General features: G+C 42.7%; 2 protein-coding genes and 1 long non-coding RNA gene across 6 annotated transcripts; 1 reads left to right on the top strand and 2 right to left on the bottom strand.

Moving 5' to 3' along the window:
- Positions 1-837: 837 nt before the first annotated feature.
- Positions 838-7,136, bottom strand: chn1 (chimerin 1). The gene is made up of 7 exons (XM_088383243.1): positions 6,534-7,136; positions 5,212-5,296; positions 3,133-3,306; positions 2,815-2,892; positions 1,807-1,944; positions 1,558-1,663; positions 838-1,443 (listed from the first exon to the last, which is right to left on the bottom strand). The coding sequence occupies exons 1-7, from the start codon at positions 6,783-6,785 to the stop codon at positions 1,272-1,274; spliced, it is 1,005 nt and encodes a 334-aa protein (XP_088239369.1). The 5' UTR covers positions 6,786-7,136; the 3' UTR covers positions 838-1,271.
- On the top strand, positions 6,233-11,485 carry LOC148394480 (uncharacterized). Of its 2 annotated transcripts, none has more exons than XR_015859895.1 (3): positions 6,233-6,606; positions 6,743-6,846; positions 10,933-11,485. It is a non-coding gene; the product is annotated as an uncharacterized LOC148394480 (long non-coding RNA). The 2 variants fall into 2 exon arrangements; XR_015859896.1 differs by having other exon boundaries at positions 6,233-6,648.
- On the bottom strand, positions 7,244-25,666 carry atf2 (activating transcription factor 2). 3 transcript variants are annotated; one of them, XR_015859894.1, is made up of 14 exons: positions 25,609-25,666; positions 25,044-25,116; positions 24,822-24,918; positions 24,626-24,744; positions 24,435-24,560; positions 23,958-24,136; positions 23,285-23,399; positions 22,029-22,121; positions 20,328-20,549; positions 20,060-20,266; positions 18,536-18,641; positions 11,345-11,443; positions 10,458-10,578; positions 7,244-7,266 (listed from the first exon to the last, which is right to left on the bottom strand). XR_015859894.1 is itself a non-coding variant. In XM_088383241.1 (12 exons), the coding sequence occupies exons 2-12, from the start codon at positions 25,089-25,091 to the stop codon at positions 16,859-16,861; spliced, it is 1,542 nt and encodes a 513-aa protein (XP_088239367.1). In that variant the 5' UTR covers positions 25,092-25,116; positions 25,609-25,666; the 3' UTR covers positions 15,691-16,858. The 3 variants fall into 3 exon arrangements, 2 of the variants coding, with proteins under 2 accessions (XP_088239367.1, XP_088239368.1); XM_088383241.1 differs by lacking the exons at positions 7,244-7,266; positions 10,458-10,578; positions 11,345-11,443 and adding an exon at positions 15,691-17,088; XM_088383242.1 differs by lacking the exons at positions 7,244-7,266; positions 10,458-10,578; positions 11,345-11,443 and adding an exon at positions 15,691-17,055.
- Between the last annotated feature and the right edge of the window lie 305 nt (positions 25,667-25,971).

The raw sequence follows: 25,971 nt of genomic DNA, 5'->3' as shown, positions 1-25,971 counted from the left end.
TAAAGATAATATCTGTAAGGCAAGCACAAGACTAAAAGAGGACAACATAAGACTACTAAATACAAACGCCTCACTGAACAATAACTGGAGGATGTGGATACGCTATGCAAACAAGAGCGACGTACAAACCGCTTTTGTGAATCTATTCAGCACAGCCAACAAAGGTCACTTATCTCATGGATCACGGCTCTTGAAATGAACTCTCATTAATGACAACGGCGCCTATCCAGCGTAGACAAAGCAGCGGCCAACCGCGAGCTTATCCCAGCATCAGTGATGGAGGATGACGCAATGATAAATTTGCCCGATGCTGAACGCTTGAATGAAAATCCAATTTTTTTCATCGCACAATCACCAGGAGACAAGTGAGGGTTTGGTTCAAATTAAGCTAAGGTGACGCCGGGGCCTGACGTCCGACTGATTGGATGTCAAGCGCTGATTGCGTCTTGGTTGTTTTGTAGGATGGGGGAAGAATAAAAAAAAAAAAAAAATGTGTGATGTTGTGCCATCACTTCTCGTGTGAATCTGCATGCGTGCGTTCAGAGATGTCGGCTGGTTTGAGTTTCACAGCGAATTACTTTGAGTGATGGAGGAGTTCAGGCAGTCACATGGTGTGATGCTTTAAGGGACAACCTGTCACTGCTGCTAATTATGCATAACTAAGGACAAACAGCGCCTTTCTCAAGGTTACCCAGCAGCTGGCCACGACACACAAACCAAAATGTCTCATTTCTATTAAAACATGATGAAATAAGCTATTTTCAGCGCAACACTATTGTATAACAAATTGATGGGCAACTTGAAATGTTTAAATCAAGTGACCTCACTAGACTCACAATTGTTTTATCAGTTTAATAAACTAAACTGACCATGCATAAGATGTGTACAAATGACAGTACAAAATTAATTCACAAAAACTGCTGTTTACAGTACAATAAAAGTCAGGCAAATGCACCTCTTTGTACACATTGACAGGAAAAGTCCGGTTCATTCAAGAAAGAGGTAATAAAAAAATAAGACGTTGAAAAAAGTACCCCTCCTCTAAGGCTATCACAGCACAGAAAAAACAAAATCACAGTGAAACAATCCTTCCACATGCTGAGATACAACTACAAAGTACGGCTGCATGCTGCTATGTCAGCTTGATGCATAAATCCCCCGACAGAAATGGGGAGGCAGAAAGTACAAAGGGCTTTAAAAAAAAAAAAAAAAATCTTTTTCTGAACAATAAGCAGGTTTGAGGGCCTGCCCGCAACATTTTGTCCTTGCACTCAGAAGAGAGCGTCGACATTTTTAATGAGCGCCTCCACCACCTGCCTCTGGTAACGGATGTCATTGAGAGCGCTCATGGCGTCGAGATCCGGAGTGCGCATCAATGTGGGTCCGAAAACAATGGCCAGGTTCTCGGCGCTCATAAGGTTGCTTTTCTCATGTTGGGCTACCCTGAAACATCAAATTTAGAAAGACACGGTGTGATGCTTGGTAACCTCACTGGCCATTATATTAGGTACACTTGCATACTAAGCAACAAAAATTTATATTTTCTTGGTTCCTCACCTTTTTAAATGCGCCATGAGATACTTGAGAGTTTCATGGTGCGACGCAGGCAGCATAGCCAGCGCCTCTCGGAACGCTTCGAGCTTCTTGTCCGGGTCCGTGAGCTCTAATGGATGAACATGGTTAAAGTGGGCGCAACTCACGAGACTGCATTGAGAAAAATCAATGAAGTTCTTTCCGGCCATTAGCATCTCTCAACGGGTGCGTGCTAATGGTTATCAAAGTACTGGATTTATTTCAGAGACTCACTTGCAGCCTCGATGAACCTTGGGTAGGCGTTGTATGAGATGACGGGGACGGGCAAATCGCGCAGGTAGAGCTTCAGAGCGCCCGTGATGATGTTGATGTCTTCGTATGTTTTCACAGAGATGTCTGTTTTCTCGCCGGCTGTGTGGACGTGTGATGGGACAAGGAATAGATGGAACGAGGCAAAAAGAGGGAAGCCAAATGAGTAGCGGGCTTGAGTGGCACTTTTTGCTCGCTCTGGTCTCGAAGGGTCTGCTTTGGTTTGATTGCCACTCTCCCTTGGGTGGTGTGTGTGCTTTGGCGAGCGTAGCCGTGGCCGTGGCCTACTTGCGCCGGCAGGCTGAACATCACAGTGCTGTGAGCTGGAATGACACTCTGTCATGGATGATCTCCCACATGCCCATCCGGGAAAGTCCACTGCTCCAGTTAAAATTCACACGGCACACACTGCTGATTTTTAAAGATCAGTTTGGAGCGTGACTATTTTTTTTCCCCCTGCATGGCTGTACACCATAATTATGTTTTTAATACTCATATGCACAATAATTATTTTTCACAGCATGATATTTGAGATAATTTTAATATACAAGATTATTGTAGTTAATGAAAAAAAAAATTGAGAAATATTTTCATTGATAAAATAATATTAAATAAAAAGAAGAGTGCTTTTAAAATAAGTATAACTAATTCTAACATTAGACATTTATTGGTATTTTGTTTGAAATGTATGTTTTAACACAATACTTTTTGGGACCTTTTTTTTTTATCTTGCACTCCACATAGAGTACTTGTATTACAAAAATTGGAGTTGCTCCCCCTTCAGGGGCTTCGTGTCAGCACAGCACATGAGGAACACTTGCTTGTCACTCCCGGAGGGACCCCCACTAATCTTTTCAAATGTGTCACTTTTTAATTAAGCTCAAGTGAAGGTCGCCGTCATCTGAAGATGCGCAAGCGTGCCGAGTCAAGTCAGTCTCTGCGGCGTGAGCGGACAAAAAGAAGAACGCTAACCTTTATCAAACGCCATCTTGACTTCTTCCACGGAGTCGCTGAATCCCGATATCCTGTAGAGACCTTCCGACTTCAATCCTGAACGACAAGGGAGACGCTTCAGAGAAATGAACTCCAGCCATAAATAATGTCCATGTCAGACAAAAAATAATGGGCGAATGCAAACTGTTTTCTGCATCACTAAGCACCCTAATAAAGGCATAAATCAAAATGGCGTCAGTCAGGAGCAGACGACGAAGCGATGAGCTCCTCCAACATGGTTTGAATGAAACACAATCATCTCAGGAATTCCTCGTGACTCTCATGAATGTTCCTCACCTCTTGACTCGATTTCCCGTATGCACATGTCCACCACCATGGGCCGTGCCGTGTTGTGAGCGTTCACCAAGGTGGTGAGGTCGCAGCTGTACACTTTCCGGATGTGTCTCAGACTTGGCTTGCAGTTGTCGGGAACCAGAGGTGAACATTGTTTGTGGACGTTCACGCCGCAGTCTACAGAAAAAGACACGGACAAGGTTGGAGAAGCACGGGAACATTCATTTACCTCTCATTGTTCTTTGTCTAGGGAAATAAAAGATCCTGTTGATGGATTCTTTCGGTTCACCGATCTAATTGAGCTTTTGTATTGAGTCAAATTCCAACATGAAATAATTGCCGCTTTTATTGTGTTTAGGCCGGCAGAGAAAATAACAAAGGACTTAGTCTTCTCAATCAATGTGTACACCCGAAATGTCAGGAATCCCCGCCTCCTTGTCATGCGCGACCATTATATCTACAAGTTGGTGGTCCTTGATGGAGCTTAATTTCTGGCCAAGTGAGAACAGATTCTCACTTGCAATGCCAACCTGGCTGCAGGCAGCCGAGTAAAACAAAGCACAGGCTGGATTAAAGGTTCAGTGTAGGTTAAGATGAATTTTATTTTTGTTGCCATGTTGAATTCAGAGAGTTGACTTGTTTTCCTAAGAGGAGCAGACTCACGCTGTGAATTTGAGGAACGCTAAGAAGCGGAGGCGGGCTGCTGTTTTTTTTTCTTCTCCTTCTAAATCCGAGCTCACGCAGCAACAATGGCAGCGGAAGCGGCAATTCAGCCGCTGCAGGCTACACTAGACCTACTTTCGCAGTCTAAAATGGAGCAGCTCCTCCAGCTCTTAGATCTTTTGAGTCCTCTTTAATTTCAGGGAGGTTTTCATTTGCATTTTTTTTTTCCAAATTCCACCCACATTTTTGAAATTGCATGCTACCTTCTCCAAACTGAACCTGGAGACATTATTTCAGGTCCCAGGAGAGAAGAATGCAGCGTTTATATGCATTGGTGCAGAAATGTAATTACCTTAAGAGATGATTCTCTTAAGGGAATCTGACAAGCAGTATAATGGAGGAGGCCCACGCCGCCTGTGTCCATGTGTTCGCATTGAAGGCCCGCGAGGGTCCCAGGTGGGGGCGAAGGAAGGAAGGAACACCAGCAGACAGGGAGAGACAATTTTACTGCACTGTCAGCGCTTTTGACTGGTTGCTATGGCGAGGAGGCTGCGGCAATGCTTAATGGTGATGTCTCCCACCAACTGGCTTGCTTATGAGTGGGATAAATAATTCATATTTTATAAAATTACGTGTAACCGAGCCGATTGGTGGAAGTGGCTCCGTTTGAACGTGTGTGGAAACAGAGTCGCTTGCCCTCGCTCGGAGCTCGGCACGTCATTAAAGAGACATGCCAGCTTTGTTTTTCGTCACGGGCATGATGAGATGAGGTTGGGGAAGGGGGGGGGGGGGGGGGGGTGATGAGCAAACGTGGCAAAACAAGCAGCAAGCAAAGGCTGGCTCCCTGGAGCTCGGCCAAAACAGTTGAGCTCATACAAAAGGGGAGAAAGGGGGCGGTGGAGCAGGTTTTTTGGTATGCAAATCTGAGCACCATGAGAGACTTTGGTGCCCTAGATTCTGGCGCTGGTGCCGGAGAGTGAAGGAATGGCAGCGGCAGACTCTCCGAAGCCAGACTGCAAACATACGCGTCTTTCGTTTGGTTGCTGTCAGATTTCAAAACGGAAGCATTAACAATTAACGCCAAAGCTCCCGCTGACAGCGAATGTGCGGGTGACACACTTTTGTTTCATCAATAAAACACCAACACACACATATAAAAAGTTAAAAATAACGATGGGTCAAAAAGGGACGGAACACCAATTACTTGTGTTGTCATGCGCAAAAAAATAATAAATTGGAAAAAAATGTTACATCGTCATTCCACTCATCTGTTATCCAACCCCCTAATCCAATGTTTTCACGATTGGGATTGTAGATTAAAAGGGAAATAATCCAGGTCCAGATGTACTAAAAACCAAGTAACCCATATAGAGCAATGCTCACTTAGTCATCAGACACGCGAGCCATTTGAAAAGATACCTGCACACTTGACCCCCTGAGCCATCAGGCCCCACATGAAGCTGGCGCAATGCTCGCACCAGTGAGGTCCACGGAAAGTATGCACCTGCAGCACACAAGACAACAATACATTAATAATTGTGATTACGATACATTGAAAAGGACTGCTCTGGAATCTGGATAGCTATTTATTTCATGTCTTCCCTTTGTCAGAAGGTGGGGGTTCCATGAAACATACAAGCCCACCAGGTAACAGCAGCCAGCCAATCAGGGAGGCCCCTGGGAACCAGACGCGGCAGTTTGAGCCTTCGTGGCAACAGACAGCCGCTTCGGCAGATAAATGAACATCTAATGAACAGCGACGGGCAATTCTGATCTTCACAAAAGAGATACTGATAAACATTCAGTATTGATTTGACCCCCCCCCAAAAAAGAGTACATTTAAGTTGTAATGCCACCAATCACCACTAGATGGCAGATGTGTGTTAGTTGCCCAATACTACCACGTGTAGGCCTAATTTTTTTTGTCTTTGAAATGATATGGTGGCCAAACATAGTTCACTCATGTTCCAGTTTTGTGCTGTCCTTGAATGAATTTTTAGGTAAGACAAAATAAACAATGTAGTTATTTTGTTGTTTCCTTCAAACCTTTTGTAGATCTTTTATCAAAAGGAACTATATTAGGAGCATGAATTTAAAAAGTATTGTGTGTAGTCCTGTGAGGGCCCCCCAAGTAGCACTGCTAATGCTTACAGAATCTATTTTGAAATGCACAGACATTTGGGCTAGCCTTGGAAATATTTGTACTGCCACTTGCCTGATTTCAAGTTATTAATCTATTAAATTTCATTTACAGTATCATCTAATTAGGGAAAGTGTGTGCTTCATTTCTATTGAAGAACATCAACTCGAGGTTTTAGAAGACTGCATCTGGGTTTTAGATATTGTGGTTTTCTTGCTCATGGGCTTTGAAATACAGGAACTGTTCTCAAAGGAACATTTATTACTAAGAAATGGGAACAAAGACAGAGGCAAGAGGGCGGCAGCGGTTCAAAGCCTCGCTGGTAACGTTTCTCTTCCTGCTCTCAATTCCAAGCAGCGCAAAACATGAGCGTTGGAAGTACCGAGCGCTGTTTTCTCTCCTCCGTTGGCCTAATCTCTCCATCTGCCACTCAAATTAACGGCAGTGGTACACAAGGCACCCCACCGATTTTCTTTTCATCATACGGCCCAAAACAGTTGTGTTTTTAAATCGCATCTCCGACTCGGCAACTCCCCCCTCCCCTTCCGTTTCCCTCAGCGTGAGAAGCTGAGGTAAGTTTGCTTTCAAATTCCACCCTCACCTTGAAGTTGTGGACTTTCTCCGATATGGCCACCCGCTCCGTTTCCTTCAGCGAGGCTCTCCGGACCAGCGAGGTGAGCTGCGAATAGGCGAAGAGTTTCAGCGGTTGCCAGAAGGTAGCCGTGGGCTTCTCGGGCCCCATCCTCATCCCAAGAGCGGCTGCCAAAATCTCCTCTTGATTGGCCTCTCGTTTGGCTCTTTGCACCACAGATTTGTCCTCCTTGAGAGCCTCATAGGGCTCTTTGGATGGCATCCTAGGTTCTCCCAGCTCAGCTGAAGAGACTGCCCTGAGGTCCAAACATGAAGTCCCAGAGGTGAGCTTGAAATCACTTCAACGAGTCCTAACAATCCAGGTTCAGCAGTCAGACTTGCTCGGAAGAGACAAAAGAGCAAACAAGCTTCTCACGATGTTCCCTCGGAACATAAATGCAGATGAGATGATAATCCTCTCCTCCCTGCGCTGAGCTGATATTCTCCCTGGAACCGAGGAAGAGCACTGTTTGGATGCTGTCAGAGCGAGGGGGAGGAGTATGGGGGTGGATCCCGTAGTAGCCGCCGCTGATTAAATAAATCCCACCAGCCAATGGCGGAGCGCATTCATGAGCCACCATGGCTGCCCCCCACAAGCTAGTGCCCGTCAGATAACCGAGCTGGAGTGGGAGTGGGCTGCCTGATAATGAGCAGTCAATGAGTCACGCTTCAGCACGGAGGAGAGTGCTTGAGACAGCGGCGGGCTGTTAAGGAGAAGATTGAGTTTGAGAATTGTCTTGTCACAAAAACGGCACTTAGAATGACAACACATTTTGGGATTTTCTTTTCTTTTGTATGAACGGCCATCTTGCTATAGAAATGCAGAAGGTCTACCTTTTTGTAGCATTCATATTTTATAAGTGTAATGGCCATATTTTTATTCTTAGAGTGCACCGAGTATAAAACAATGATGAGCTCACATCCAAATCTGATATCAGCAAAATGTAGAGTTCTGTTCAAACAAGACACAGAAATGTTTTTTATTGCTCCAATAATGAGGCAACGATGCAAATGAGGCATCAAAATACCCGCAGCCTGCTTCTGTAATTCGCACTGCAAGTCAAACGTAATTATGCCCCCGTGTCGCCGAGTCTATTTCAGACAGTGAAGGTGCTATAATTCACACTTACACTTTGACTAGAGAGCACTACAGTATGTCGACCCCTCAATTCCGAATAGATAAAAGACAACAAAAGCTTTTCAAAGCGCCACTTCCTCCTCTCGGTCCACTTTTGAGGGCTTTCCTAAGTGCAGAAGGCGGGATGTGGTTCACTTTGATTGCAGCTCTAATTGAGGCTGATTGATTTACTCGGCTCGCGTGATTGTCCAGAAATGAGACTCGAGGGGGGTGGACATTATCTTTCACATTCATATCCCGCTGAGGAGCAATTCTTTAACTGTGATGCCTCCTCCATTCCAGAATATACAAGCAAAAAATGACCCGCAATTTAGAATGAGCCCCGTTTCAATTGGAATGTTTTGACAGCACCTAATGTTGTCGCATTTTGTAGGTTTAAAAAGCAGGATTTCCCATCTTGTCTTCTTAATGCCATTACGCATTTGCTGAGTTTTTGTCCCACTGTGTATAAAAGTTATTACATAAAGAAATGTTCCTCTAATGCAGTGCTGACCCGTGACCCATTAAAAGAGCAGCGCATACTCTTTAACCCTGATTTTGATGTGCACGGCAAACACACGTATATGTAATCACTGTCTTTGGCATTTACATCTGTAAGAATCCTAATCTGTTGCCGCAATAAATTCAACATGTACTTTTCGTGACCTCACCCTTGAGCAAAGCTGCAGGGATGGCAAAGTTACGTAATGTTTGACATGAGCGAGCGAGATGGCTACCTGTTAGCATGGCTAGCATCAAGCACATCAAAACAATTTTCAACAAGATGATAAATTCCAACTCAACATCACTTATGATTTATCACGTAGAAGCGCATCATGGAAATCCTAGACAGAGAAGCAACCTAACGAGACTCGGAGATACCGCATAATCTCAAAAGCCGTTTCTTGCTGAGCTAGCTAGAAAGCGTCGACCAATTAGACTCAATTTCACCAGGAAAGATAAATTAACAGCACGAGGCTGGAACAGCCGGTGGCGTGACAGTGACGTATGGTGCGCCGCTATCATGATTTGATGCGATTCATGAGCAAGGTCAAAACAAGCTAACACACACACACACACACACACACACACACACACACACACACACACACACACACACACACACACACACACACACACACACACACACACACACACACACACACACACACACACTGCTTGCAACAGCGATGAATCAAATATTATGTATTGATATAACCATGAGCGACGGTTTAACTATAAGACGAGGCTATTATCTAAACAAACACGTATGGGGTGGTTGAATTAGTGTCTCGTGTTTGTTTAGGACGACGACAATCTCAGAAGGAATTGTATAATTATGCCGTCATTCAGCTTGATCCCTTACGGATGTTCTTGTTTTCATCACAAATTCAATAAAGGAAACAAAATCCACTATCACGTTTGAGTCCAGTTCTATCTGGAGAAAAAATTCCGGTCTGCTCACAGATATCCACATGGGACTCGGCCAGGAGAAACGGGGGCAATATGTGGCTGGCGAATAATAATTAAAATGTTTCATCTTAGTGTGGCAGCACAAGGAGCATTTTGCTCCAGTGATAATCACAACAAAAGCGCTGAGACGGTGACGAATGGCTCTTTGTGTGCTGGGCAACAAGTCAGGATCACAATCGCTGTTTTGTTTCGGTGTGGCCTGAATAATTTCGGCATTCAGTGTCGAGCGGTTAAGTAAGATTTCAAGAAGGAAAATCTTTGAACCCAGTACTTCTTTTAATTTTTTGACTAAGTCATATTTGTAGCTGTTTTCCAAGCTTGGCAACTGTAGCGCAGTTTTTTTTGTTACCCCGCCCCCCTCAAAGCATAATTTTGGGCCACATTTCTTATCTTCAAACACGATTAAGCATTTAAATAGAACTTGAAAATCACATGCTCAAACAGATGATGAATGCAGCTAGTCATTTCTTCTTTCCCCCATTATTACATAATTGGACAGTCCAACATGGCCGAAATGCCAATGGGTATTTCATTATCCCAGCAATTTAGTTGGCTGATTGAAATCAATGATCTCGGCGCCTTATGACGCTTTATTGAATTTACTGAATTGAATCAGAAAGACAGCTATTCTTCTGAAAATGAAGGCAAAATATACAGCGGAAGGTCGGACAGCTGGTCGCGACTCGCGTTTGTTTGGCAGTGGGGCTCGATAATGTGCTCTGTAATCTGCTCGCTGTCGCAAACCTCCGTACTGAGCATCTTTTGTTTCACTAGTTGCAGATAAACAGCATCTGCTAAGGCTTCCGGGTTCCCGCGAGGATGCTTGGGGAGCAATTGGAAATTCTTTTACAGGTTGCTGGTTGTCTTATTTGTTTGGTTAGCGTAGCGGTCGATGCTAATTGACATTTTAGAGCACTGGTGTCAAACTCAAGGCCCGGGGGCCAGATACGGCCCGCCACATCATTTTATGTGGCCCGCGAAGACAAATTGTGCATCAAATTCGTGTCATTACTAGAATTGCAAATTGTCTTCACTTTTAATAAGAGCTTTTTTAAAAAATATTTGAACAGTTTTTACTCATCTGATTTGAAAACGAGTTATTTGCCAGTTTTAGATGTCAAGGTCACAAGGGTTTCTTCAGAAGATTCTTTGCAGGTTGCTCTTGGGAGAGGTCATATTGGAAAGTCTTGATGTCTTTAAATAATGATAACATATAATAATAGCCTTACATAATATACAGAAGACCAGAGGTTGCGCAATCCCGCTATGACCCAACTTCGGTTTATGTGACTTCACTCATTTTACCTGCTGGTTGCGTAGAAGTCAAAGCGTGGAAGGGTTTTTATTTTCTGGACCAGGATTTCCCATCTGTGCGTGCCTCTGGCTCAACGTCCACTTACACACATCTGTAAGTTCTTCTAATGGCCTGTTGAAAATAAATATACAAGTCAACCTTGTAATGGATCAGCAGTTATCTAACATCAGAAGTGGACCCTTGGCTATCTGGCATATGTGACACAAAGAAAAGAAGACGGCATCTGCACGGCATCATTCAAACCTCAACGAGAAGATTATTTGATGGGGTGACATGGGAGCAGCGCTGCGCAATAAACAAGCAACAGGCAGCATCTGTCACAGCAGCTTTATGACTTGCTTTTGAATGAACAGAGATAAAGCCTCCCTAATCCCATAATATTGCTTTCTTGTTCAGGGAATGCTGGAGTTGCCATGTTACATGTGACCCGCTATAAGAAGCTAATATAATTGTTTTTGTTTTTAGAGACATGTCATAAAAAGGGTGAACAGAGCAGAGATCAATATTGATCATCTCCTGACATCTTCCGGACGAGACCGACGTAATCCAGGCAGAAAAGTCTTTATAAAAATATTTTGTGTGACATGTGAGGTTTATGCAATTTTGGAAAGCATTATGACCTTGTCAATCTGTGGAAAACAATTATATATAAACAAATCATTGGATTAATTAACCCCAAAAACAAGATTAATTAACCCCCAAAAAAACCAACCAATTAAAAAAATGAAAATATGTGAACGATCAAATCCCTGGAATGTAAATCTGATACTAATGACTGAAAAAAGATTACAGACCAATAATAGTATTTAATTATAGTCAATGTAACATTTATGTAATGTAAAAGCACAACAATACAAAAAAAATTGGTATCACTCACAGCTGTCGTGTCAAATTCCAAAAGGTAAGCAGAGCTGCATTGAATCTTTCCATGCCATCATCACTTTGTGACTCGACTCTCCGAGCCCTTGACCTAATCCTAAGAAAAAGAAGCAACACGTATTTTGTTCCATATTTTAAATTCAAGTCCCCAAAACAGCTGGCGTTTTTTTGGGTAATCAAACACGTTACGCGCGTTCTCCCAGCTCGGCTCGGGGCGTCCTTTTGGGTTTATCACCCGAGAGTTGACTCTGTGCGATCAGTCAAAAACTTTATGAGCTAACGAGTGTAGCGCTGTCTCTTAAAGCAGTGACCCGGCAGACCCCGACTGTTTTGTCTCTGGGTCAAGCTCATAATCGACGTCCCTCGGTAGCTTCACTGGCACATTTTATGGGAAAATCCCAGTTTAGCGAGGCTCGTAATCCCGTTAAATTAACTGGGCTTGCAGGAGAAAACGAACACGGTAGGCTCAAGCAGACAGAACTAATTGCGGCAAACTGTGTGGATCCGCTGACATGTTGTTAAGCACCAACGTGAACATTTATTTGGACCGGGCCAGTTGATTCATGTTGATAATATTCCAGTGAAGGACGTCTGACCTGGAAATAAAAATAAACAATTTATTTGTATGTATTGTACGTATATGCTAATTGGCCTCAAATTCACTCTAGGAATTTGAATAGCTCAAATCGACTTGAAAAAAACATTTCTTGAGAACTGCATATTAAACATTGTGCCAAAACTGAGAGAATAGCAGTCCAAACAAACACGTCAAAGTAGCCACCCGAAAATGTTTTATGTTTGAACGTTAGCGTTACGAGGATGAGCAGTTCAATAAAAGCCTGGCCTACAATATGATGAACGGTGTAATGAAGGAGCTAATGAGGGCGATCAAGACCGTCTCAGAGACAATCAATCAACACAACCGTGCTAACAGATATGGGCGCAATCAGTGGTCAATGCATTGGGCAGTGGGGGGGGGAGTACAAAATACGAGGGGGGGGCACTGAGAGGGAGACAGGTGTGCCATTGGTTGACATTGTAAATGCGCTCAATGTCAGTGAGCGCGCAGGGAATGTTTTACGGCTTCTGAAAGAGCATCGTAACGTTTTATATGCGGAATATGAAAGCCAGGAAGAAGCTACGGGATGAGAGGTGTTTTAATTAAAAAGCTTAAAAGGAATATGGTCATCATTGCAAGTCGTAGATCAAGCGGCAAAATCATCCTGAGGTCCTCACGCTCTTGTTTAACAATCGGCTACACACTTTTCTGTCGTAATATTCTCAATCCATTCATTTGCTATCAAGGCATCTATAAACTATAACTGTAAGGCGGTGCTAGCTGCTAGCGTTCAAATTCAGTACAGAAAAAAAAAATCTAAATTTGATGGCAAGAAGAAAACTTTTTGGGACAAGTTCAATTACAACAAAAATGAATGAAAAATTCTAACGCATATACCTGTTTTGATTTTCAAAGCTTCAAAACTTTCCAAACGTAAACACAGGCTTCACTTTACGGACATAAAATAGCATGCTATCATCAGCATGCAGCATTTATAGCCCAGTACTGACAAGAGCGGAGGTAAATTTCATGCAGGATTACAATGTGCACATGCAGCACTAGAGCGACGAGACGAGACCAGACCAGCCCAGCCTGGGCATGAATACTAATGTGAGACGCTAATGGAGGAGACCTCCTAGTGCCTCTTTCAAAGGCCAATGCTCAGGGGAGGGATTGGCGGAGTGGAGCGTGTGGTACTCGCCCGCTGGGGCTTTGCTGGGGTACCACATGGGGTTGAAAAATTCTGGGAATTTTCAGAAAAGAAGCAAAAGACATTTCTTGTATTATACTTTATAAAAACATACAGGGTGAAGTAGATAATGTGCATTTTAATAATACAGTGGTTCTTAACCTTGTTGGAGGTACCGAACCCCACCAGTTTCATATGCGCATTCACCGAACCCCTCTTTAGTGAATTTTATTTTTATTTTTTTTCAAGACAGAGATGTTTTTACTGGTGCACAAAATGAGCCGTGCATAAACATCACCTTGTTAGAATAAAACCAACACAATGCATGAATTCACAACAAATGACATATCAGCAAATCAGTGTGACTTCTGCTTTTGCCTTTGCGAGACCAGATCAGATATGCGGATATATAAATCAGGTGTGTTTGGACCTCTGCAGTGGAGGCTCTGCCGAATCCCTGAAACCGACTCACCGAACCCCCAGGTTAAGGTTAAGAACCACTGTAATAATACAATGGGCATTGTGCTGCTATTTCTAGGTGCTCCACCAAGGGGCAGAACACAAATGTACATTTGTAGTAAATACACAAAGAAGACATACATTATAAATACACAAAAAGATGCTCAAATTGGCTCAGTAAGGATAAACTTGGATACATTTTTCAAACAAGATGTTTTTGAAATTTATTTAGAATTATTTTGTTCTGTAGTGAGCATTTTTAGCCTATGAAAAAAGTACAGAACATTGTTGTACTGTATTGGATGGTCCATTCTTAATCCCAGTTTATTGAAAGATTTCCCACCTCTTTGCAAACTTGGTCCCATCCAGAGGTAAAAAGAGTTAAAGTAGATGGCCAGTCTCATTTAGTAATATGGTTTAACCCTTTATCATCTGCACTCCATAACTGAATAAATGAACGTCCACATTATGTGTGAACTAAATCTCCTCTACAACATTTACATGATAATAGCGGCCATCTTGAGTGGCTGCTGCAGGCAGCTTGTTCCTGTTTGGTTCAGGACACAAGCAGGATATTTACATAATCTGAATTAAATGTAAATCAAGTTGTTTCATCTCAGTCTCCTCGGATTTGTGGGGTTAAAACCCGTTCTTAAAAAAAAAATGCGGCACTCAGCAGCTCTTCATTGTTAGCCTGCGGCATCTTTTATTCAGCAGCCTGTGCGTTTTTTTTTTTTAATTTACCCCGATGCCCCGAAGAAAAACAAGCGGGGTGTCGCTCCGTTTGTATTTATGACACATTCGCCTGTCAATGAGGCCGTTTGGCCTTAATCCTCGCTTAATTAAAAGTGCTGCTCCACACAGGCACACCGCTATGGGTCAAACGCTTGCCACATTATGGAATCAATCTGCTTGTCAGTACATCATCTGACCGTTTTTACCAAGACATCATGTTCTTTATCACAGATATAAAGTGTGTGGATGACGTTTGGTCTGCCAGTTGAAATAAAGATGCAAACAAACTGAACTGATGAGAAAGATAATGACCCGAAACAACAAGATAAATTTTCCACAGAATTAAACCCGACAGAGCATGCATTTTATCCACTAAACTTTATAGTTACAGTGCATTTAAAAAATATTTACAGCTTTATATAAATTGTCAACTTCCGAGACAGGATTATCTCAAGATACAAATCTGGGGAAGGGTACGGGTAATTTCTGCAAGGCCCAAACTTCAATCCGATCAAAAAAATAAATAAATAAAACAGTACATAAAAGCGTTTTTTATGCCAAACCCAAATGCTTTAAGTCTTTATGAAAACTAAAGGAATTAGCCTCATGTGCTCATCATCCCTGTGAAGATGCATGTTGCAACACAGCGGCACCATTAGCTTGTGGCTTTGTTTACAATATATTAAGCCCCCAGTTCCCAAAACAAACATGTTATTTATGATTGCCGTGACCTACATAGAAATATTTGCAACTCTCCCTTGTGTGATCAGCAGCTAATCAAGCATGGCCTACTTATGTGCTGTCAAGCGCCTTGTTGCTAGGCTGAATTCAGGGAAATTAGTAAATTAAGTTCACAACACATTATGATGATTTCATAATTAACAGCATTTTTTTTCAGAGGTGAAAAGATATTCTATATACAAAGTAAGAGATGTTAAAATAAACCCGATATTTCTTTTGAAGTATTTTAGGAGGGCTGGGGGACTCATTAATTGCATCTCACGTGTGAAGGTGCCACAAAGTGTAATTTCACGCTAGCTAACGGTTTTATCAATTTGTGTTTAATTCCCCTGCCCCCATCATTCCAACCGTGTTGCCAGGAACTGTACACTTCGGTCATAATATGTACACGCATATATTGTAATGCAGCGCCACCTATCAGAAATCTAGAAGTAGTGCATTCAATTTTTATTATTATTTTTTTTTTAGTAACTCATGACGAGTTTTGTTTAAATGATCGACTTTATACCGCCGCTAGATGGCAGTAGAGACCACAAAAAATATTTGAGGGCTCTACATGAATTTGTGGCGTTTGGGGGAAAAATATAAAGCAACTTGATGACGGGTATCAAAAACCAGCATTGATATGACTATTTCTAAACAATAAAAAAAAGAGCAGAGATGGTTTTAAATAGCTATTAAAAGGTTTATTACAACAAGTTATCAATTAAAATTTCATTTAGAACGTTCACAAGTCACAAGTACACACTGAACACACGATCACACCCTGGTTTAGCAGTTCAACTAAAACGACGCTGCTTGCTGAGTAATCGGACTGAAACATTGTTGAATTCTCGCAGAGAATCATTATGTCATGCAGAGAGCACAAAAGATTTCTTTAAAAAAAAGTTGAATCAAATCTTCTTGATGACTACACAGTAGTAAGCCAGTACAGAATAAAATTGAACATCACTTATTTTCTTACTGCTCATCTTAATGAAAATTCCTAAAAGCAATCTTAGCAGTTCAAAACAGCTCAGCTATAGAAAAACTGAACAACTAGGAAGTACAACACACCAAAACATTTAATGATACAAATGTACCAATGATGTTGTTGTCCTCTTGATTCCATTAAAAAGGAGCAATCAGTCACGTGAGCTGCATGAAGCTATTTACATCCATTTCAATAGCAAAAGCAAGCATTTCTCCTTTAATGTCAGCGAACCATTTTCTACAAAAAACATGAATGGTGCTCATCGCCATGACAACGCAACCTTCAATCACAGAAAACAATCAACTACAGGCGGAATGTTGCTGAAACAACGAACAGGCTTCCTCCGGTTAATGGAGCGGCCAGAGGCTACGTGGAAACATTCAAACGGCACAATACGACTGATGACAGCGGATCCCACCAACACACAGAATTTAAAAAGTAGTCCAATGGGAACATCGGATTCAGCCATTTACAAGTGTGTGCGTGTGTGTGGCAAAAGCTGCCACTGCCTGAAAAAAGGTAAACCCGTTGTTTCTCTAAATGTGCAAAATACAGAAAGCAAATGATAAAATAACAATAAAAAAGTCAAATAGTGCTTTGTCAATAAAATAAATATAATAAATAAATGTGCCAAGACCATGTGCTGCATAATAATAGATGAAGCCCATCCCTTACTTCTGGCATTAACTGTTAAAGAAACTTTAAATTGAATAAATTAAGTTATGAAAGCATTAAAATACACCTAAAGTGCCTTTTGTTTCCATCGCGTCACTATTGCCTAAAAAGAATGAATAAAATCAATCAATCGATAAACAAATAAATAAGACTATGGTCCAGAGGCATCGGATGGGGCCGATCAGCTCCCCGAAGGCCGAGACTGGGTGGTGCCGCTCATTGGCTGGCTTTCGTCTGTGCTCTGGTTGGATGTGGCGGGCGCCGAGGAGGAAGAGGAGCTGACCCCGTTGGAGGTGCTGACGGAGCTGTGCTGGATGGCCTCGCTCTGAGGGCTGCTGGGGACCGACATCTCCTCGCAGCTTTCGTCTTTGTCGGCGACTGCAGTCAGGACGACAAACGGTCTTGGAGGAGCTGCCGAAAACGCGGATCAGGGGGCGCCAAAGTGCTCAAGGCTTTCCGTTAATCTCGATTTAACGCCGCGTCTCTGCCCCCTGCTTATAGTTCAAGCGCCCAGTGTCAATTTAAATGGACATCATGAGGGCACCCCCCCCCACGTCCATCGCATTTGTTTTTGGTTACCTTGCCAACGACTGCAGCGACAGATGATTACAGCGCCTGATTTTAATGATGCTCACACTAGAGAGTAGGCAAGACTTGGAGTCAAAATGCCACCAGCTGTTCAGCAAGCGCTTGCCTTTCAATTAATTGGATCCTGATTGGGAGGAGGGAGAAACAAGGATCTGCTCTCCGATATAAAGCTGCTTTCACAAGTAGCAATTTTTCTTTTTACATCTAACATTTTGCTTTTTCGCTCAAAAAGACGTGTGACGTCACAGCTCTCAAATAAGCTTCTACCTGCTCTCTATGTTTTGCAGCGAACAGATGGCCAGCACACTGTGCCAGACTCCAGTTGGCTAACTGGAAGGACAGTCGGCGGCACCGTGAAGGAGGCGGCTTGTTCGGGTCTTGTGGGTAAGACCGAGGCAGCCAGAATGAAATGATCCACTTTACTGAATCAGTCATGTCAGAGTCTGACTGGAGTCCAAATGACATTTGAAGCCACTCTGTTCGATAATGAAACGTGAGTGGACGTCATCTCGTCAGAGTTCTTATGAAGAAATGCATCAATCCTTTATTGGATATTAGTAATTTAAGTAGACGCTGGAAATTATTTCATGGTGAAATTATATTCATATGATATTAATAAGAAATTATGCAAATTGAACAAGGCAAAATAAGTCGCATCAATCTATTCACTAATACAAAGGAGGAAAATAATAAAGTTGTAATGTTAGAAGTCATTATGTTTCGAGAATAAAAATGTATTATTAAGAGAATTAACTTTAGAGAATGAAGTCATTTTTCTCTGAGTCAATCTCACGATGCAATAAAATATTTTAATTTGTTTGTGAAAGTTGGACCAAAGTCTAATTTGGAGAAGTCACATTTGCGCTTAAGTCGGAAAACTTCAACGTTGTGGCATCAGCAAAGGACAAAATATGGCTGATAAGATTCTTACTAGGATTATGTGACATACAAACAAACACTTTCGGTTCGTACACAATTCTGCTCAGTGTGTTTGTCAGAAAAGTTTCTATCGCTAAAAAATTTGGTTGGACCGAGCCAAAATTTATTTTGGTGTCATATAAGAAGCTTAACAATTGCTTGCTTATTGTGACCACCTGTGGTCCTTCAGATGGATTCACCTAGCCAAGCAAAAATTTATCTCTCAGTACACCTGTCTATTAATATGTCGACTTTTTTACAAAATTGGGATGTGCGCGCATATGTTGCAGTTCAACGGAGCTCATTTTCAAAGAAGTTGGCCCGGAACTGAGAATAATAGCGCATTACTCACTGTGATAGCCGGACTTTTTCTGCATGGCCGTCACAGGACAATCTTTATGAGCCAGGAGGAGCTGCTTCAGCTGAGCCACTTCACTTCTCAGCAGGGTGACTTCACTCTTATTTGGGAGACAGGAAACACATGGCGACATTGTGAAATGGCGCCGGACACTGACGATATGTCAAAATGTGGAGAAAACTAGCACACAGTATATTGACAATTTAATCTTTTAAGTATATAACAATACATTCAAAAACCCAAATCTGAAGTTGTTGAAGGTGAACCGCGTAATTGTCGGTGCAACTTCATAGATGCTGCCGACATTTACATTTGGGCGTCGTTAAGAGCTCCCAGTGGAGCGAAGGATTTCTGCATGTTGTTAAAAAAAAAAAAAAAAGGACGCAACACACACAAAAAGACACACATTAATTCTGAAGGTGACTTTAAGTGGATTTAGAGCAACCGGGCTACATGGAACAACCATGGCAGATTTAAGCTTCTTTTTTTCCCCTTTAAGAAGCGGCAAGTGGCTCAATCTATTAGTCAAAAGGACCACAATGTATTTTCTAACTAAGCTGGGGTTGGCAGGATCAAAGTATTGTAAGAGAGATTTAAACACAGTTGGAGGGACCACGTGGAGCTTTGCCGCCTTGATTAATAGCACAAACTCACCGGGCTCGACATTCAAACACAAAAGAATGACATCCAACATGAAGGTCCGATTGAAAATGGCCAATATATGACTTCGCCGATGTGTTAACTACTGTTGTAATTTGGAAGGTAGACAAAATATTACAAGTGTGACGTGGTGAAAACTTGTTTTGGACTCCAAGTTTGGGTAAATGTTTTTTGCACGAAGCTGGGAGTCCGAAGAGCTGCCGGGTTTGACCCCTCGTTAAAAAGCCAGTTAAGGCTGATGTTAGAATAATTGTGTCTCATTAGAGGCAGTTTTGCAGATCAGCTTAGCCGTTGGCTGTGCTGATTAATGCCTTGCCGCAAAATGTGCCATTTCTTTCTTTGTATTCTTTTCACACATTTTAAACATGCCTCCTCTTCTCATCTTGGTTTCAAATCACATTTGACTTGCAATACACCTGAATCTCAAATCTACAACAACAAAAAAAAAAAGCGAGATAAACACGGCATCTTAATTGTCTGGAACCCTGATGTGCCGCCCCCCCCGACACAAACATATCAACGGAGACGATACGTGAACTGCTTCGAACTTGTCAGCGCTGCATTCTTAATTGCCGGCGACGAAACGAAGGTTCAAGCAAGACACCTTTCCCTCGGAGAGTTTGGAGGCCGTTCGGTAAACTGCCGAGACAGAAGCGAGGACACGCTTGCGTGCGGCCGACATCTGGAGGATACATCTTTATTGACAGCCGCGTTATCGACGTAAAGGCCCCGCGCATACGCGCGCCGCCGCCGCTGCTGTCAGACGGCGTCTCTTATTAATGGGCTTTAATGACTTCATCACGACAGAAGAAAAAATCTGCGCGTGTTGAAGGAGGAGTGCATACACACGATTATCACCTGAAGTTGCCCGTTGATTGAGTTGAGGTCGTCGGCTTTCTTCTCCAAGGACTGCACCCACACTTTCCTCTTTTGTCTGCAGCGTGAGGCAGCAGCCCTGTTGCGCTCCAGGAACTTGCGCCGCTTCTCATCCGGGTCGTCACTGGTGGCTCTGCGTCGCCGACCTCCGGCGCTCGGAGGGTTTGGCGCAGGGGTCGCCGGGGAAGCCTGTGAATAAGATCTATCGGTGTCAACAAATGTTAACAATTCTTTTTGTGGATGTACTTACGGGTGTCTCTGTAGTGGAGGTGGCTGGCTGCTGAAGGGAATGTGCGGAGGGTTCCTCACTGGCGGGTGAAAGGTTAGAGGTCAGTCCGAGGGACGTGGACGGCGTGGGGATCGAGGCTGGAGAAACGGGAGCAGCGGTGTGCGTTATGGCGCTGCTCTGGACTTCCCTGCCGTCACCGTTGGTTAGCGGAGGGAGCTGTTGGCTCAGCGAGCCTTTTGGTTTCTGAAAAATGAAGAATGAAAAATACTGTGGACCGTTCAAAGCTTCCAATTGGTGTGGGAAAAAATATAAAACAGGCCCTGACCTGATCTGACAAAACAAAAACACCAAGTTGACAAAAATAATCTTGCATAAATAACATTGCTAATAAGACAAACAAATGGGATAATCAATAGAATACACAATTCTCGAAATATTTGTTAGCTGCATTCCATACACTCACGAGCATTAAGACACACAGTGGGCAACAAGGTGAAAGAGAGACTGAGCCCTTGGAAAGACTAACAAAGTGAGAGGCAATACATTTACATGAGAAAACAGAGGAGCGCATTATTCTAACAAGTACCTTTGCCAGCCCAATCTATCTAGCAAATGAGTTTATGGTGCAATACCCTTCCAGAAGCTCTTCTGGCAGAAACAAGATATTATTCTCTTGGAACGGCCCCGAGAAAGAAGGGGTGGGGGGGGGGGGTGGGGGGGGGGGAAGCCAGTCAGATTCATATTTCATCTCTGCCATGGAAAGCTCATCAGTGTAATAACCCTTCCTCTCATGGGTCTTATTCAACCATCTGCTTCTATATTACTTATCTTTATTTTGCAACTAATTAACAGTATAATCTTCTAAATTCAGCAAGTTAATTATCATTATTGTAGTCTTTGCAGCATCATCAGTCCTTGTAAAGAGCAGTCGCTGCGCCGCCATCCCCCCCAAGCATTCCCCCCCTCCCCTCCCCCCTCAGGTTGAGCAGGGGTCTGTTTCCTTGACGTGGGCTCATTAGGTGTTTGCTGATGAGCTGAGTGCAGTGGGAGGCACCCGGAGAGAAAAGGGGGAGGGAGGGGGTGCAGGTCAGGCAGGATTCTGCTGAACAAAAAGGTTCCATGCAGGGTGAGGCCGACTTAATGTGTCTCGCTGAGATGTGCCAGGATGCCCTCAGCTGGCTTTCGCCCTCCACCCCCCCACCACCGGTGTACGCCATCTCCGTGTTTGTCATTCCCCACACCCCTGTGATACCAAACAACATCCCCCCTCCTCCTTTTCCCTGGGATCAATCTCGCCGTGCCAACAAAAACGCCTCCTGTCCACAGTTTATATCTGTTAATTTCGAGCAGCGAGGCATGCTGAGAACGCTTACGGGTTTTGTGATATGTGCTTCATCACATTGCCACACATCTTGCTCACAACACACTACAGCATATATATATTTGTTCCGATTAATTTTTTCAAATTGGGGAAAAAAATGGTAATCTCACTCAACAGCAACTTCTCTTTATATATATATATATAGATATATATATATATATATATATATATATATATATATATATATATATATATATATATATATATATATAATGTATTTTGTCAACTTGATTGTCACAAGCATCAAGGTAATTTGAGTATATATATATATATATATATATTTTTTTTAAAGTAAGGAGCACATTAACATTGGAGGTAAAAATATAATGATGATTAAATACCAGTTTTGCCTCTGAATGGGCGGGCTGTGGTTGTGGTGATAGGGGTCCGGGGATGCCGGGGACGTTAGGCACAACGGTGATGGGTCTGACAAGCTGACAGCAGACACACACAGAGCACAAAATTAGTCATCCCCAATAGAAGGCGGCCTGGCGCTCCCCCCCACGACACACACAAACGCAGCGGAGCTCCCTCATATCTCAGCCTCATTATGTCGGGTAGCCCGTTATTTTGTAGAGGCGGTGCCACATTCAGATGTGTGTGTGTGTGTGTGTTCGCTAATGAACCTCTGCCTGGCTGTGTGAGAGCATATGGGCAGGAAGCTGAAGAGGCGATAAGAGAGCCAAGTTGGAGGTCCAAAAGCAGGACTTGTCTCAGAACCGCTGATGAGATGCTGCTCGGTTGGCGGTAGCACTCAAATATTTTTTTCTCTCTCTTTCTATTCAATGTTGTGATTGCGATTAAGGTGATCAGCAATTATTTTTTCTAGGTCCTATTCACAATTTTTTTTTTTTTTTTTACATAAACACATGCAAAAATATGGAATTTATTGCACATTAATGCTGTTTTTCTTAATTCAAGATGGAACAAAAAATGATCTGGAATGGCATTTTAATTACTTCAATTGCGAAAGCTAGTTAAATAGATCAGTAAATTGATCTTAATTCGTAAGTCAAAGTACCATTTTATTTATACGCAGCTTGTCGCACAGGATTCATAACCCTCACACGAGCCGCACTTACAACAGGATTGCAAAACACATTAGTGCTAATCCAAGCTCTCTGCCAGAAATCAAAAACGTTGATTCGACTTGAACAAGGACAAATGACAAAGTGTGCTGGACGAGTTCCTGTTTGCGCTTCAGCCAATTCCCACAAATTCCTCGCCGCCATACAAAGTCCATTACTTTGCTCGCTCGCTCCCCAGATGCAAAGTGACTGCCAAATCTACCGATGCCAATGTCGTAAATAGTCCCCGCTGTCCAAGGGAACGGGAGACGAGCAAGGACAAAATGTGGCATTAATCAATCACTAAGTGTTGTCTAAACATCACTTGAGGAGCGATTGCTGCCATGCCGAATCCAAACGTGACCCTCATTTCCCTCGCTGACCAATCACGATTAAGAACACGGTCTCATGTTTTTGCCATCATGCATATTCACTAATCTATAAAGAAAATAGAACAGTCAAATATTTGTGGCAGGGGAAATAATGAAATTATTTAGCAGAGGACCATTTCCTGTTTTTGTGACACTCACTGGGATGGTAGTGGGAATATGTACACTGGAACTGGTAATGGCAGCTGGAATGGCGACTGGCATTGTCTGGCCGTTAGGCAGCTGTAAGAGCACTGGAAAGGTGCCAGACACTGGCCTGCAATAAAAAACAAAAGACATTGTGGTTAGCCCCGCCCCACCCAAATTAACATACATTTTAGTGACAGTGATAGCTAGATAAAAACATCCTGTCACATTCAAGCAACAATGGATGAGAATGAAGAAATACCCATCGAGCTCAAGCAATTTGATTTTGGGTTGCGCGTCGAGTCGGTTGAAACTAAACAGTTTCACCTTTGCGGTGCTATCTGACGAACAAATGGACACGGCACGCCGCTGATGTGCTATTTTTCACTACAAACTGTAGAATGCATACAATTTTATAATAGTGGACAGAAATACAGTAATTTTCTCCACACACGATTTGAAAATCGAATTGCAATAACACACATGTTGAATTGGAAAGAAACAACGACTACAGCCAAAATGAGGAGTCAGCAAACTACACTTAAATTAAAGACAAAACAAGCGCATGCCTCACTAAGACAAAAAGGCACCCCAAAAAAAAAAAAAAAAAAAAAATTGTTGAAATGAAGATTTGAAGAAATCAACTATGATTCTGTTCTTTCTTAAAGGGACATTCTGAGTTACTTACACTAGAGGCCTACTAGTGGACGGGACCTGGGTAATAACAGAGCTAGATGTTGGCGATGGGAGCGCTTGCTGTATAACGACATTAGCCTCTGAGCTTGCTAGGAGTACATTGGGAACTTGGAGGGATGCCGGATGGACTATAGCGGATGTTGGCACTGAGGCTGGCTGCAAACATAAGTCCTGGAAACAACCACACAACAGCTCAGCTGCATCAGCAGACAAACTCTTTTTTCTCTCTCAGTGTTTACGAGGAAAGAGATGAAGAAAAGAGAACATATGATTAGATTTCTAAGAACAATTTCCTACTGGTAGCAGAAAAAACTGTTTTTTTAACCTTAAGTAGTGATGACAATACAGTGGAAGCTCCAAAGTTGAACACGTGATGCTGCTTTACTTCCAAAATTTTCCAATGTGTGTTTCCTGAAACTCAGATTTTATTTTTTAACCCTAAAAGGCAATTTCCAAAGGAGAGTTTCACCTTGTCGTCATCAGTTGTCGATTCCGGGTGAGGCAGAGGGCTGCCTCGATGGGCCTCCAGGGCGGCGGGCTCTTCACTTTTGTTGCGTATGACCGGGGTGGTGAGCGGTGACAAATCCAGCGGTAACTACAGAAAAGTCACGGAAATGAGCAACAGGGATACAAACGAGATGAGCTGCTGGTGTTTCAAACCTTTTTAATGTCATCTTCAGCGCCTTTTTTGAAGTCAGGATCGAAAGGACTTGTGAGTTCATTGAAGAGTCCCACCTCCTCGCAGTTCTTCAAAAAGCGAGTAGGTGTGGGTGTTTGGTCTGCAATGGATTGAAAGGTTTAAGACGACAAATTGGATGAGTAAGTAAGTGTATTTCTGATTTTTTGTTTGTTTTACCAGCAATAATGACGCTGTCGGTCCTGGCTGGACCAAATTTGAGGGTCATCTCATGTTTGTGCTTGTGGACAGCCAAGTGGTCTTCATTTGTAAATCTCTGGGAGGACAAGACAAGCAGGATGATGTTTATGATGAAGTAAAGAGAACTGTAAATTAATTTCTTGGAAATTTTTCCTACTCGACAAAGAAGCATAAAACGGTCCCATTAGAAGCAGGAGTTACCTGTCCACAGCCAGGAGCAGTACATTGAAAAGGCTTATCATCACTCATATTAAGGTTTTCCTGTGATGTCAGCCTGAAATAGGAGAAAACAATAAATGGCTCTGTTGTGGGTTTCTCAATGCGACTGAATGCGCGAGAATTTAAATTGCAATGGACACTGGGGCGAACAAAAGTGCAAAGACCTGGACAAAGCAAGTCAAAGATGGGCGGCTACTCTAGTTGTTGACAGCTATGTCTCATCACACCACCGCCACATTCTTTCATCCGTGGAGCGACTGTCACCTCTCGTTTCGGTCTACGTTCTGAACGTAAACACTCGAGCGGTCATTGTACGAAAAGATACAACCACAGCTTCTTGTAACGGCCGAGATTGAGCGAGCATCATTTCCATGAAATAGCCTTAGCCCTGCGTGTACACAACCGTCGCCATATTTATATTTTAATACCGTTTTCATAAAAGGTGTGCTTTATATTAATAAAATAGCACCAATTACACGTGCGTTTGCCATTACGTCATTCACTATACCGTCGTAAACATTCCTCCATAGATGTGTGTACTACTTACCCCTTTCAACCAGCCACTACCCTCCGAGATTTTTCCAAGAGTCCACGTCTGGAGCCAATTATCGCGAGAGGTGTCAGGAAGCTTCCGCATTCGTCGTAACAATGACATCATCCACAACGCTCAGAATAAAAACAATGTTTTAGTTTCGGCTTATCTTTTTTGGGACAACTCAAGTTGTGGTATTACACGCATTAAAATTTGCCATTATTAGGAAATAATTACTGGTTTTGACTGCCACATTTAAATATTTCTCAAGAACTTTCATGTTCCAGTGATACTGCAAGTCTGCAACCCTAAAGATACTCCAATATGGTTAGACTACCTTTAATTTGACTTTAAAAAAAACAAAAAACACATATTTGG

This window comes from Syngnathus floridae, chromosome 8, assembly GCF_059516105.1.
Source record: "Syngnathus floridae isolate MCC-2025c chromosome 8, RoL_Sflo_1.0, whole genome shotgun sequence".
Classification (NCBI taxonomy): Eukaryota; Metazoa; Chordata; class Actinopteri; order Syngnathiformes; family Syngnathidae; genus Syngnathus; species Syngnathus floridae.
Note: the sequence above shows the minus strand (reverse complement) of the source record. Positions and strands in the feature narration are given on the sequence as shown.